Source organism: Canis lupus, chromosome 24 (genome assembly GCF_003254725.2).
Source record: "Canis lupus dingo isolate Sandy chromosome 24, ASM325472v2, whole genome shotgun sequence".
In the NCBI taxonomy this organism is placed as follows: domain Eukaryota; kingdom Metazoa; phylum Chordata; class Mammalia; order Carnivora; family Canidae; genus Canis; species Canis lupus.
In genome coordinates, this window is record NC_064266.1 from 12766678 (window position 1) to 12781294 (window position 14617).

Consider the following 14617-nt stretch of genomic DNA (forward strand, 5'->3'; position numbering starts at 1 on the left):
ACAATGAAATTAACATAAACTGTGAAGTTTAGTTAATAGCAGCGCAAGATATTGACAAGACAGTAAGGGATAGATCAGAGCTCTATATATTCTCCTTGCAATCCATTAATCTAAAACCATTTCAAAATTAAAAGTTTATTTAAAAGAAAGGGTTATAGGCCAAAAGTCTAAGTCCAGGACTGATTGGATGGAAAAAAACAAAACCTTGTCTTTCATCATAGATACTTCGGGAACTACTGATGTATAAAGCATATGCTCTAGGACAATTTTGACTTGTTCCTCTAGTTTGAAATCCTCTATTATACTGAGATGGTTTTGAACTCCTTTGCTACTTGCTCAAATGTATTTTTCTCTTAAAATCCTGGAAGTATGAAGTCACAACACTTTGTTCTTTTATCCACCCCCATCATATTTTGCTGCAAACCTTGTCATTGTCAAGGCACAGCTGACTGGCTTTGTAAGTGGTTTGTGATTTCTTTCCATTCCTAGTATTCCAGTGTTATTTAGGTTCGTTAAAGGGAACATTTGGGCTTGGCAGCTTGTGTCACTAAGATTCAAGTATAACCACATCAATTACTAAGCCATCCAAACGTCAGCGATGATGATACGAAAGTGTGGCTCTAGCAAGCATTATAGTTAGACGCTTAATGAGAATATCATATGTGATCACGAATAAAATCTCACAAGTAATCTTCATGCTGTTCCTTACTTACAGTTCAGAAAGTGCCTCTTCCAGAAAATCTGATAACTTCAGTTTTCATAAGTATTTCATAAAAGGGTAAAAAAAAAAGTGTGTGCCCATTTCTGGGAATGTTAATATTCAAGTTACCGTGTTTACTGGCTTTGCAAATAATCTGGATAAAGAATATAAAAGTAATAAATATGCTTTTTCTAACCAGTTGTAGACTTAAAATTATAATCAGCTTATTGTTAGATGGTTAGGGTTTATTATTTAAGGAGGGGAAGGAGTGAGGCGGAGGTTTCACTTACCTGGTAAATAAGACAGTGATTGCTTGTATAGTCTTCTAAATGGCTTTTGATGTTTAATTGATCTCTCTGTTGAGATAGGTAAAAGAAATTTTGCAATTTTCAATTATGTAATATTTAGCTCATTTCACCACTGAAATCAGTCAACAGGTTTTTTGTTTTTGTTTTTGTTTTTGTTTTTTTTAATCATTACTTTTTAGAGTATGTTCCTAGGGTCTTTTCTCCTTGTGGTTGAAATTAGATGGAGTTGGGGTGGGATTCCAACATCAACTTGAGAGCATGAAATGTTTTCTTTAAATGGCATTCCTTTTACTATTCCCAGACAATCGTTAGAGGAAATAAACCGTGCAAGGAAACCTCCATCAACGGCCTGCTGGAGGACTTTGACAACATCTCCGTGACTCGCTCCAACTCCCTACGGAAGGAAAGTCCGCCCACCCCAGACCAGGGGGCCTCCAGCCACGGTCAAGGCCATCGTGAAGAAAATGGCTTTATCACCTTCTCACAGTATTCCAGCGAATCCGATACCACTGCTGACTACACAACTGAGAAGTATCGAGAAAAGAGTCTCTATGGTGATGATCTGGATCCATTTTATAAGGGCAGCCATGTGGCCAAGCAAAATGGGCATGTCATGAAGACAAAACATGGGGAGGCCCACTATCCTGAGATGAAGCCTTGGAAATCTGATCTTGCCAGATTTCCCCTTGATTATCACACCCACTTGGACTCCCTGAGCAAACCAAGTGAATACAGCGACCTCAAGTGGGAGTACCAGAGAGCCTCAAGCAGCTCCCCTCTAGATTATCCGTTCCAATTCACGCCTTCTAGAACTGCGGGGACCAGTGGGTGCTCCAAGGAGAGTCTGGTGTTCAGCGAAAGTGAGTGGGGACCCAGCCTGGATGACTATGATAGGAGGCCAAAGTCGTCCTACCTGAATCAGACCAGCCCTCAGCCTACCATGCGGCAGAGGTCCAGATCAGGCTCGGGGCTCCAGGAACCCATGATGCCCTTCGGAGCAAGTGCATTTAAAACCCACCCCCAAGGACACTCATACAACTCCTACACCTACCCTCGCTTGTCCGAGCCCACAATGTGCATTCCAAAGGTAATGTTCACTGCCTCCTTCCCTCCCATGGGCAGGCACCTCACAAAGGTGGTGCTAGCATGACCTTCTCACAGAGTCAGATTCTAAGGTGAAGGTTTGCCTTTTAAGTGAGAATCCATATTGAAACGCTACCTGATTTCCACGCACAAGCCCCAAGGGCAGAGGATATAGAGCAAGGAACATATATTCATTAAAATCAAAGTCTTTGGAGATCTCCTCGAGGGTTTCTGATTAAAAGGCAAAAAAAAAAAAAAAAAAAAAAAGTTTATTTGAAAGATATCCTGATATACTACTAATAAATATTGTGTGCTCCTATTAGACTAAGTCCTCTTTTAAGGAGCATACGATTATAAACCATTAGATGGCTAATATTGTAGTTCCCACTTTCTGGCAAAGTTTATAAGGATCTGTTGAAAAGGAAAAAATAAAGTCAGGATTATCATGGTAAGTTTTTAATAAAGTTCATTTTTAAAAATTTAATAATTTTCTAATTATTAATTTTTTTAATTTTATAATTTTTAATAAATTTTAATTTAATAACCATTCTAACAGGTATGGGGTTGTATCTCATTGTGGTTTTGATTTTCCCTGATGTTGAGTCATGTCTAGAACCTTTCCATGTACCTGTTGACCATTTGTATATCATCTTTAGAAAAATGTATATTCAGGTTCTTTGTCCAAATTTTGATTGGGTTATTTGGGATTTTTTTTTTTTTTTTTTTTTGCTATTGAGTTGTATGAGTTCCTTATATATATTTTTAACCCCTTATCAGATATGTGGTTTGCAGATGTTCTCTCCCATCCCATCAGTGTCTTTTCATTTTGCTAATGTTTTCCTTCATTGTGCAGAAGCTTTTTATTTTGATGTAGTCCCACTTTATTTTTGTTATTATTGCCTTTCAGTGTCAAATACAAAAAAGTCACTGCCAAGACCAATGCCAAGGAACTTACCAATATTTTTCTTCTAGGAATTTTATGGCTTCAAGTCTTACATTCAAATCTTTAATGCATTTTGAATTAATTTTTGTGTATGGTATAAGACAAGGGTTCGGTTTCATTCTTTTACACCTGCCTGTCCAATTTTCACAGCACCATATATTGAAGACTGTCCTTTCCTCATTTGTATATTCTTGGCTGTTTTGTAAAAAATTAACTGAATCTATATATATATATTTCTGGTCTGTGATCTGTTCTATTGATCTGTGAACCTGCTTTTTTTCCAGTACCATACTATGTTGACCACTATAGCTTTGTAATATAGTTTGAAATTAGGAATCTTTGTTCTTCTTTATCAGGATTGCTTTGGCTATTTAGGGTCATATATGATATTTTATATGTGATATATTTGAACACTTATGGTCAGAAGCTCTTTAGGTCAAGATCACAAAGTTCCGTCCAGAGGCAATAATGTTGCAGCCCTGGAGCCATACTTGGCTTCTCGACCCGTTGAGTCCACCAAGTAGTCATTTTCAACTTCTGAAAAATCAAGATATTTCACTTAAAATCTTCAACTTCTGGGTTTTAGGATTCTCTTTAAAAAAATGGGATGATCTGGGCAGCCCCGGTGGCCCAGCAGTTTGGCGCTGCCTTCAGCCAGGGTGTGATCCTGGAGACCCGGGATCGAGTCCCACGTCAGGATCCCTGCATGAAGCCTTCTCCCTACCTGTGTCTCTGCCTCTCTGTCTGTCTGTCATGAATAAATAAAAATAAAATCTTAAAAAAAAGGGATGATCTGATAACCCTAGGCCCACATTTTCACACAGCATTGGAAATGGAATTGGCTGGAGACAAAGGCTGCCCCATTAGAGGGGATAGGCCCTGCCCAGGCCACTTCATTCATTCTGCCCATTAGCCTAATCCCTAGACGCATTTGAGGATTTAATATAACTCCCCAGGAACCCCTGCCCACTCATTTCATGGAAGGAGAAACTAAGGTCCAGAAAGTCACATGGCGCACTTAAGGTTTCATAGTTTGTTGGTTGTAAAACAAGGATAAAATCCAGTCTGATATTTCTCCTAGTCCCATATTTTTCCCTTTATGTGGGCATATGTTACTTATGGAGTTCAACTGTATTTGCCAGTAAAACCCATGAGAGGCTACTCTAGGCTAAAGAGAGGACTAGGAAGAGGATGGAGAGAGGGGATAATTCATTCCATTCATTCTAGCTTCATTCCTCCCTAAATCCCTCTTCCTACAGACTTCCAAATATAAGGCAAAGCGGACCTGCTCTGAAATCTGGTTTTGTTAAGCCCAGAAACAATGCAGAAATCTATTGTGGCTCAAAAAAAAAATAACAACATATTTGCCCTTGGGAATTTTTTTTTTAAGATTTTATTATTTATTTGAAACAGAAAGAGAGAGAGCATGAGCAGGATGGTGGGAATGGGAGGCAGAAGGAGAGAGAGAAGCAGACTCCCTGTCATATGGGGCTCCATCCCCGGACCCTGAGAACACGACCTAAGCCAAAGGCAGACACTTAACTAGCTGAGCCACCCAGGCACTCCTGCCCTTGGGAACTTGTACCAGGAAGTTTTTCAGCCCTTAAAATAAAGGCCTCCAGAGGAGCAAGCTGCTATTCCATTTCATAGGAGACCCGTGAGAAGTTCACAAGCAGGTTTTCTAGGAGAGTAGGAGGTGGGAGGCATGTTAGTAATTAAAACGTTTACTTGATTAAAAATATAACATCTCTCTAAAAAGATTTAGGTGCCTGTGCCTTTAGAACTGTATTCTAGGGCAGCCCCGATAGCTCGTAGTATAGCGCCGCCTTCAGCCCAGGGCATGATCCTGGAGACCTGGGATCGAGTCCCATGTCAGGCTCCCTGCATGGAGCCTGCTTCTCCCTCTGCCTGTGTCTCTGCCTCTCTCTCTCTCTCTCTCTCTGTGTGTGTGTGTGTGTGTCTCATGAATAAATAAATAAAATCTTAAAAATAAAAAAATATGATAATAATAATATAATAATAATAAAAGAACTGTACTCTAAAATATCCTCCAATCACATTTGGATTTCCTGCCAAGGGAAGAAATAAAGATCATGACTCAGATAATTTGTCTTTGCCTCATGGAAAGTCCTAGAGGCTGGTGGGTAATGTTCACATCTCAATAATAAGAGAAAAGCATGAAATTTGTGTGTGTCTCCAGGCAGAACAAAAATGAGAAGGAGAGATGTATGTATGTGAGAGATACAAGGAGACAGACACCGGATTTATATTTTGGCTTGAAGGAGAAAAAATACTGTTAGTCCACAGAAAAAACTCCTCCAGTGTTATCTACTTACCTAATTTTCATGTTGGCATGACAGGAATCAGGGATGTTATAAATCTATAGGTATGGAGTCTGTCTCCCTACTTTTAAATGTTTTCGGCTGGGGCTGGGCAGATAAAACCTTGAGGGAAAAATAAAGCCAAACAAAATCCATTCACAACACACAACTATAAAAACAGCCTGATGTGGAGAGAATGCTTTCCACCCTCCCCTGCAGACAGGTCTGCTTTACAAGGAGGGAAACTGCCTAGAAATAGTGTCACCATGCACCTAGTTTTGCACCTTCCTGTGCTCTCCAGGGAACAAGCAGCTGCCAGCTTGTGTATGTGGGTGCTGACCCAGCAATCCATCCCTTGCTCTGGCTTCCTGTGTCATCACACAGTTCACTAAGCACTCGCTGTGTGCCAGACTCATGGGTTGCCTCTTTGAGCATCACAGTCCTGTAAGGAAGGAATTCTTGCCTGTTTTGTACATATGAGGAACCTGGGGCTCTGAAGGGCTCAGTAATAACCAGGTGAGTCAGCTGAGCTCATAGCCGGGCTGGGGTCCAGCTCTCTGGGCTCAACCCCTTTGCCAGACATTGGAGACAGCCCCAGTGGCCCAGGAATAGCTTCTGCAGGCACCAAGCCTTCAACTTGCCTTCTTACAAGCTCCTTTAACTACATAGAGCCATGAAGTTCCCATGGGTAGCATGGTTCTTGTCACACTCAATAGCAGGGTTTTTAGCCTTGATGCTGTGGACATTCTGGGCCTGATAGTACTCTATCACGGGGGGGACGTCCTGTGCACTGAGGATGGTTAGCTGCATCCCTGGCTTCTACCACTAAGTGCCAATAGCATCCCTTACTGTAACATCCAAGATATTTCCAGATACCATCAAATGACCTATGGGGCAGCAGGGAGCAAAATCAGCTCCAGTTGAGAACCACTGTTCCATAGCTAACTATTTGTCAATAGTTTTGGGCATTCAATGGTGTAGGACCTAGAGGTAAACTGCCTGGGTTTGAGTCCTGACATTACCACTTATAACTGGGTGAGTCAATTGCTTGACTCTGCTTCTCTATATATAAAATAGGGATAATCATGTTGTGTGAGGGTTAAATAAGTTAGTAATTAACAGGAGCCTAATTATGAATACACATAGTCTACACATTAATCTGTATGTGTAGCATGTGGACAGGAGACAGCTGTGATGTGAATCAAAGGGTTGCTATGTTGCAGGCAGTGTGCAAGCATTACCCGATTTAGCCCTCATGGGAATTCTGGAAGACTTCAAGATCATCTCCCTTTTACAGTGAGAAAGCCAAGATTCAGAGGCTAACTCCTTACAGACATCCCAAGGATATGAAGCAAACAGTTGAGTCAGGATCCAAAATTAGGTCCATCTTACTCCAAAATCTATATATTCCGGATCATTCCTATTTTTCACAGAAGAAAGCCACAGAACAGAAAGATGATGTGAGGCCTTGGGGCCCAGATATGCACACTGCAGGCAGCCCTAACTTTCTGGTGAGAAATAGGTGATTAGTCACAGAGGGTTTTGGGTTACACAGGGAATGTAGTTTATTCTCTTTGTTCTCAGTAGGGTTGAATCCTCTGAGAAGCTCCTTAACCTCAACAGACTATGATTTGTGGATAAAAAGCGGGGATCACAGTCCAAAGGGAGGCATTAAAGACTAAAGATCCCTGAGACTCTCATACACCCTCACTCTGCTTTGAATGATCATCATATTCTGTTTTACGAGTGACCATCCAGATCTTCTTACCCATGACAGAGACATTTAAGAGCACAAGTTCTAGACTCCAGCTCCCTAGACTCCAGCTCCCTAGATTTGTGCCCTCACTGGCTATATGATCTTATCTGTGCCTCAGTTCCTTCCTTTTTTTTTTTTAATTTATGATAGTCACAGAGAGAGAGAGAGAGGCAGAGACACAGGCAGAGGGAGAAGCAGGCTCCATGCACCGGGAGCCCGATGTGGGATTCGATCCCGGGTCTCCAGGATCGCGCCCTGGGCCAAAGGCAGGCGCCAAACCGCTACGCCACCCAGGGATCCCAGTTCCTTCCTTTATAAAGTAGAATGTTTCCATAACCTACTTTGACCGTATTCTATGGATTAAAAAAGATGAGTAAACAAAGGAGTTCTCACAGGGCAGGCACTCAATATTAGCCCCTGTTGCCTGGAATATTTCTGGTTGGAGACCATGTCACCATATCTGCTAACGCCAGCCATAGAAACATCTTCTCTGGATAATCTTTTACATATTTTCAAAATATGGGGACAAGCTCCATGTGACTTTGCCCTCATGGCCATTCTGTGCAGCCTAATGTACGGCTGTCCTCACCTCAGAGATGCAGGTCACAGAAGGCTAGATTATCCGTGGGACATCCTCAAGGCCCGGCAACCCCTGAGTGACTGAGCTAACCTGAGGACCCCAGTCCTGCCATGCTACTGCTTGCTCTACCCTCTAGAATGGACATGAAAGTCTCAGACTTCCCGTAGAGGCCAGATGTGAAGTAACAGTATTCAAGCAAAAAGCATCGTCCATGACTCTGCATCTGTAGTTATGATGGTTCTTGCCAACCAACCCCTCCACATTACCTTCACCATCTCCTCTGCACCAGGCAGCAAAGTGACCGGTGTGTAGCCCAAACAGATGACATATTAAAGGGTTCTGAGTGAAGAGAGAGGGTGTAAGAGAAACTGGCATGATTCCCCAGATCTTTTGCCTGGGATTTTCAGTGCAATGGTTTTTCATTGCTTAGCCGTCACTTGCTTTCCCTAGAAGGAAAAAGCAATCGAGACAGTGTGCTCAGTCTTCCTGCACCAATATCTGAATGACTCACTGTTCTTTATGGCACTTGCCCACCTAGATTCAGCCAAGGTCCAGGAGCAAAACTGCAGCTCCTTATCTACTGAGGATCCCAGCTGAACACTTTCAGAGATCCCCAAGCCCTGATGGGTAACAAAATGACCATGCTTGTGAAATCTTACAAGCTGCAACAAAAATCATAGGTCTGCGGGAGGGAGAGGGGAAGAGGTGCTAATCATGTAATATAATGGTAGATATTATTTTGATTTTTTTTTGCATATAGACTCTTATAGGATTATAGGATGTTCATTAAGGTTCATGAAACATCCAAAGAGGTGATTCAGAACATCTCCAATGTCCATCCTTCAGATGGAGACTTCACGTGTCCTTTGCATATGAATGGATAAATCTTCCCATGAATATTCCTGTGGTTCAAAGTAAACTGTGTTTTAGTCATTATGAGTGAGTTTTCCATTACCAAATTAAAATGAAATTAGTCTGACCTGGCAATATCTGTCCCCACTGTCTTGGAGGCTCTGACATACCTGAACTATATTCTGCAGCAGGGATCCAATCCCCAGAGGTACAGACACCCCTCTCCTCCCCACCCCTGCAGATGCAGGTGGTGGCAGATCTCAGGTCAGAGTGATCTGCTCTTGAACAGAAGATGTGTTCTTTGAGTTTGGAGCAACAATTCCAGAGGGGGAAGGAGAGCCTATAAAGTACCTGTATGCTTGAGCCTGCTGATTGAGCGCAGACTTATTCATTTCTTTAACCTGGCTTTGCCTACTTGTACGGGTGATAAGCCTCTTGTCCAAACTCTCTGTGTCCGTTTGCTGTATATTTTATAAGGCAAACAAACACACAACTCATCCAATTTCACCGCATAAGGTATAAGTTCCTACGTGCCTAACTAGGAATCCAGTGTCACGGTTTGGGAGATTTCCTTGCAAAACACTAAAGAAGGTGAATGGCTCTCTGCTACATACAGTTTACAAATCCAGCGAGTGTCTGAATATCCAGAACTTAACCTACCTCCTAAGTCCCCTGCATTAGAACCTTACGCAGACACCTTGATTCTTTAGGTCCCAGGAGGGCCTGCTCATGACCCCTGTTCCTTGGCAGTGAGAGCGTGTGCTTGCTGCCTCTCTTACCAAAATTGAACAGCAGCTCATGTTGTGCGCTGTGTCCCTGTGTCATCTGCGAAATAGGGCCACTCCATTTTGTAAATGAAAATAAGTAATTCGGAGGAAACTGACCATGACTGGGCATTTGTGGAAGCCTTGCCTCAAGCAGGAGCAGCACTACGATTTTATTAGGATGCAGTAACCTATCCCCACCTGAGGGGAGGTGGGGAACAGCCCCCATCGGTGGCATTCCTGCCCCTGCCCGTGGCAGGGAGAATTGCCATGGCAAAACCCAGCCAGAGGGACACAGGAGAGTAAATACATGTTCAAGTCACGGGATTTAATGAAACCCTTTCTCCTAATTGCAATGTCCCTGCAGAGAAAGTGAGTTATTCTCTCTGGAATTCTCATAGGTGCTCATTTTCCTTCCCCAAAGCCGAGGCTGGTCCTCTTACATTTCCCTTTGAGTCAAGTAAGGACAATTTAAGATGTCCTTTCCATGCTCAGATAATAGAGGCCTGTGATTCACTTTTATCCCACATTTGATTTATGTACAACGAACAACACCCAATCTGGCCTTTTTTTTTTTTTTTTCCAGATGAGCAGTCTCTGCTTTATTGTACTCCGAAAAGGTATATTGGAACATCACGCTGGCTCACTGCAACCAGCCGCCCCCCATCCCTTGTAGCTCTGTGGGAAGTAAAGGGGAGACTCTCCATCTTTCACAGAGCGTTCTGTGGTCCCCGTTCTTTGGGCGCGCACACGCACACACGCACACCTAGTCCACCACGGTCTAGCCGCAGCCTCCCTGTCACCAGTACAGAGGACCACGGTGACAAATAGATGCTGCGGCAGGGTTTTTTTTTTCCTCCCCTTTCTCCCACCCTCCCCCCACCAAACCTTTTTTTTTTTTTCCAGCCTTGGCATAAAATGGTCAAATGATGTTCTACTGCAGAATTCAATTTCACAGTTCAGTTAGGTCCTTGATTACACTGCCAAATTCAGATTAATGTGCATTTAACGAACATGGATCAGGGGAATTCTGGCTGGCAGCCAGCTGTAATCGGAGCAATTGATAGCTGTGTGCAGTTTTATGCCCGTGCACCCCAGCGTACCACTGGTGAAATTGATTGATTAAATGAATTCATTGCTATAATTATTTATAATTTTGATACATCGCAGGCCTGTGTCTGACCCCATCCTTGGAGACATTGTACCCATTGTGGAAGGGTAGTCCAGCTGAGTTGTTAGCCCGGGATTATTTTTTTCCCATATAATATAGTCTTTTGTTTGTTTTGTGCACTGATTTTTTGGTTTGAATTGAGACCTGAAAAGCACATTCCTTTAAGAATTCATTTGTATGGTATATTAAAGGGCAACTAAAATGGAAACCCTCCTATGAATGTATGTTATCAACCATTTCAAAGGAGGAGGAAACCAAGACTGCTTTAGATGTTCTTTCAGTATTTTTAAATACTCCTGTAGAGAGACTTCTTTTTCAGAATGTATTTGATTTTTCAATGACAATTAGTGGGCTCGTAGAACTGCCACTATGCAGGCTGAGTGATAATTTGCAAAAATGGTCTAGTCTTTTCACATTTTGCCATATGGAAATCCCCTTAAAAATATGTAGTTTATGATCTCATTTCTGTGAAGTTAACTCTTTCACAAAATCCCAGGACCATTCTCTTGGGAGGGGCGGGAAGAAAGCCAAAAGGTTTTCACCAGAAATGATGTTTCATCATTTTCCTTCTTGCACAGTGGCTTTCCTACCCTTGCTCCCTCCCGGTCCTGTCCTGTGTCATGCCCTTGCAATAAGGTCTTCAAAGGTAAACTACATTCATAGATCTTTTGTGTGGTGAGAGGGACATTGGATGTGCTCATTAAATACTTGTACCTCTTACTGGCCCAATTCCACTGCTTTGTGGTTTCGCTAAATGATTAACCCCTACACCTCTCTCAAGATGCTATACTCTGAAGGTAATCCTTTTTTTTTTTTTTTTTTTCTAGAATAGTTTGTAAGTCAGGTTGTAAAAAAGATCACACAGGTCAAGCTTTACTCCTTTGAAAGTCTTGCTTACATGAGCGAACGTGTGTGTCTGTGCAAAACAATATACATGAACAAATTCATCAGATTTTTTTCACCCACTTCCAAATATAGGATATTGGAAAGATGACTTAGAGTAGAACAGTGAAATAATTATAACAGTTTAGGGGCCAGGAGGCCTTGTTAGAGAAGAAAGCTTGGGCTTGCTTTCTTCTCTGTGGAAGAAAGGACATTATTGTATCTGAACACAAAGTTCTGGTCTGGCCAATGCAAAAATGAAAGCGATGAATTCTTTACATAGATGATCAGCTCATTTTGCCATGATGGTTTTTTCTTTGTTGTGTATTTTGAGCTGATTTCTCTAAAGCATGACTGTTCAAACAAAACGACTTAATTTTCCTTCACCTCCCCCCTCTCCAGCCAGGCATTATCATTCATCACTTTCTAGCCCTTGCATTTCTTGTATCCTGCTTCCAGTTGCCCAGACATTGACATCTGAGCCCCCAGAGAAACACCCTAACCAGGCTTTTGCTCTGTAGTTTCTTTCCTTACTGTGCCCACCTCTTTCCTGACCATGTCTACCTTCTTATCATTGAAGTATACTCTAAGACATATCAAAGGGCCAAGTTCTAAAGTGACATTATCTGGATTTAATCCCAACTCTGCTTCTTGATAGCTCTGGGAGCTCTGCATGAGCTATTTTAACTCTCTGTGCCTCCGTCTCCTTATCTGTAAAATGGAATAGTCATGAGCCCTGTCTCATGGAACTTGAGATTCAAATGCATTCACAAATATAAAGTGCTTAGAACAGTCCCTAGCAAATGGAAAGAACTCATCAAATGTCAAATATCATTAACATTCGTATATATTATTCCTACAAAGATAGAACTCCTAACAGAGTAGTTGGTTAATGTCAGGGCCCTACATTGGCTCCCACTGACATACTCCTGCATTTTCTTGAGGAGTGAGTGCCCTAGCCTTGATTATACAGACTGGGGAGGTGACAACTGATGGTAGAAATGCCAAGGCAGGTAAGAAAGCGGGCCTGCGGTGCCAGTGTGCCTTGGACCTGGGACATCTAGACACCCTCCTGAGAATGAATGACTGACCTGAACAGAAGAACAAGGTTGTACAGTTCACTTGGGGGTACGTGGCCATTTGCCTTGGATTGCTGGTAGGGGGCAGTTCCACCTCCCTGAAACTCCATTTTATCAACAATAAATTGCCCCCTTCTTGACTCTCAGAAAAAGAAGGAGGCTGCCACAAATATGTAGGCTAGCAGTGCCATAATGGAACCCACAGTTGGGTTGTTAAGACCCAACTGAGGGCTGTAGGTCAGTAACATAGTGCCCCTGAACAGGGTCACTCATGCACTTCTCCTTCCCAAAGTCTGCTATTTGTCTGTCTGCCGCCATCTCCTTGAACGGACGGAAGCCCAGAGGGCGGACCATGTGTTCTCTCACTGGGGGCAGTCAGTTCCCCTTCCAAGAGTGCACCTCAAGTATGGTCCCAAAATTGTCTCTTGTGAGAGTAGCTGCTCCTCATCCATCACGTTTTTTGAGTCTGTGCCTCTTACTGGCGGCCACGAAAAACAATAGCATGATTTTGTCTCGAAGACCCGATTTCAAAGACATTTGGCTCCCTGTGAACAACTCAGCCTCCCCTCTCTGACTGGAAATGGTCCCATTCGTGCAGGCAAGCCTCCCTTTCTTTATGCCACCCGTTAGCTGTGGAGAGGAGACTCTGATAATGCTGCTGACAGTCGATAAAGAAGAAAAGTGGCCTGATGCAGCGTGAAGCAGAGTTTGTGATTCCTACTGGATACAGCTTTTTTATTTTTAATATATCTTCAGAGATCAGTTATACAAGCTTGTGGGGAAGGAATTCAATTTTGCTTAAAGTATAGGAACAAATCCTCCACAGAAGACACCGGGGGATGATGCCATGTGATAGTTCCCAGGACATACTTTGAAAAATAAAAGGCATAGACCCCACTTCCTTCACATTCCAGCCTTGTAATTAGCCTGGACCTGGCTAATCTCAAACTTAATTTAAGGGAAGAACCCAGTTGTTTAATTTACACTGACATTTCATCCCCTCTCCCCACATCACATAAACACACCAGTGTTCCCTGTGTGTAGCAAAAATCTAGGGGCTTAGCAAAAAAATCAGTGACTTCAATACAGCATTTCAAATATAATGCAGTGCTTGATATATTATAATTAAAAGCATCTTTTCTGATTGTTTAAAAGGTTAGTGTTTAGGAATACATATGCTGCCAGTACATGATCTTCAACAAATGCTAGCTGGTTGGGCTTTTTTTTTCTTAATATTTTACTATTTATTTTCTATTGCATTCTCACTCTGCTAAGGACTTTCTATAATGATACCAGCATCTAGAATGTATTGGTCAGTCACTATGCAATCTTTTGATGTGTATTCAGTCCTTTAGAGCTCATAGTGACCTAAAAAAAGTAGTTATTATTGTTAGAGCCCTCATTTTACAGGAGAGAAAAACCAAAGCATAGGTGTTTAAATAACTTGCCCAATGTCACACAACTGATAAATGGCAGATAAGGTCTTTGAACCAAGAGCTTATTTTCTTAGACACTAGGTTGCTCTAAGTTGCCACCGTTTAGCCTCATAAAAGCCCTGCAAGAAAGGTATTTATGATTACCATTTTACAGACAAGGAAACTGAGGCTCAGAGAGGCTTTGTGATTTGACAAAGCCATCAGAATCTGAATTGAACCCTAAGTATGTCCCTTAGAAGCATATGTTCTCTTACTGTACAACCAGGACAGAGCCCTGGCTTCACAGTACCTGGTTCCTGCTGGTTGGCGCAGGGCTGTCTGAATGGTGGACTCACCTGAGTAGATGATGGTGTTCTCAAGACTAGGAAGGGCTACCCTTCTGGATGTGCACAGGCCAAAACTGTCATCTGGGAGCCAATGAACAGTGCAGAAGAAGTGAGAATGGTGCCATGCTAGCAGTGCCACTCTGTGGCAGCTCTTGCTGCCAGACTTGTGGAATAGACATTTGTTCATGCTGTGTGATAGGGCAGGAGCTTGGAACACCTGCCGCCTTCTAGATGGTCACCATGTTGCCATGTTCAATGAGCAATATGCCCCATCCTACTTCACTTCTCTATGGCATCTGATATGAGCTATTACTCCTTCCTTCTTGAAATGCTTTTCTCCCTTGGCTTCAGGAACCTCTAGTCCCTTACTTTCTTTCCAACATCCCTGGTCACTTCTCTGCTCCTTTATGCAACAT

General features: G+C 42.4%; 1 protein-coding gene across 2 annotated transcripts in view; it reads left to right on the top strand.

The window, feature by feature from the left end:
* Nucleotides 1-14617, top strand: part of PAK5 (p21 (RAC1) activated kinase 5) — a 280280-nt gene that overhangs the window by 235327 nt on the left and 30336 nt on the right. For both annotated transcript variants that reach the window (XM_025469322.3, XM_025469324.3), the window contains one exon: nucleotides 1310-2095. In XM_025469322.3, coding sequence (XP_025325107.1) covers nucleotides 1310-2095 — 786 coding nt within the window. The remainder of the gene's footprint in view (nucleotides 1-1309; nucleotides 2096-14617) is intronic.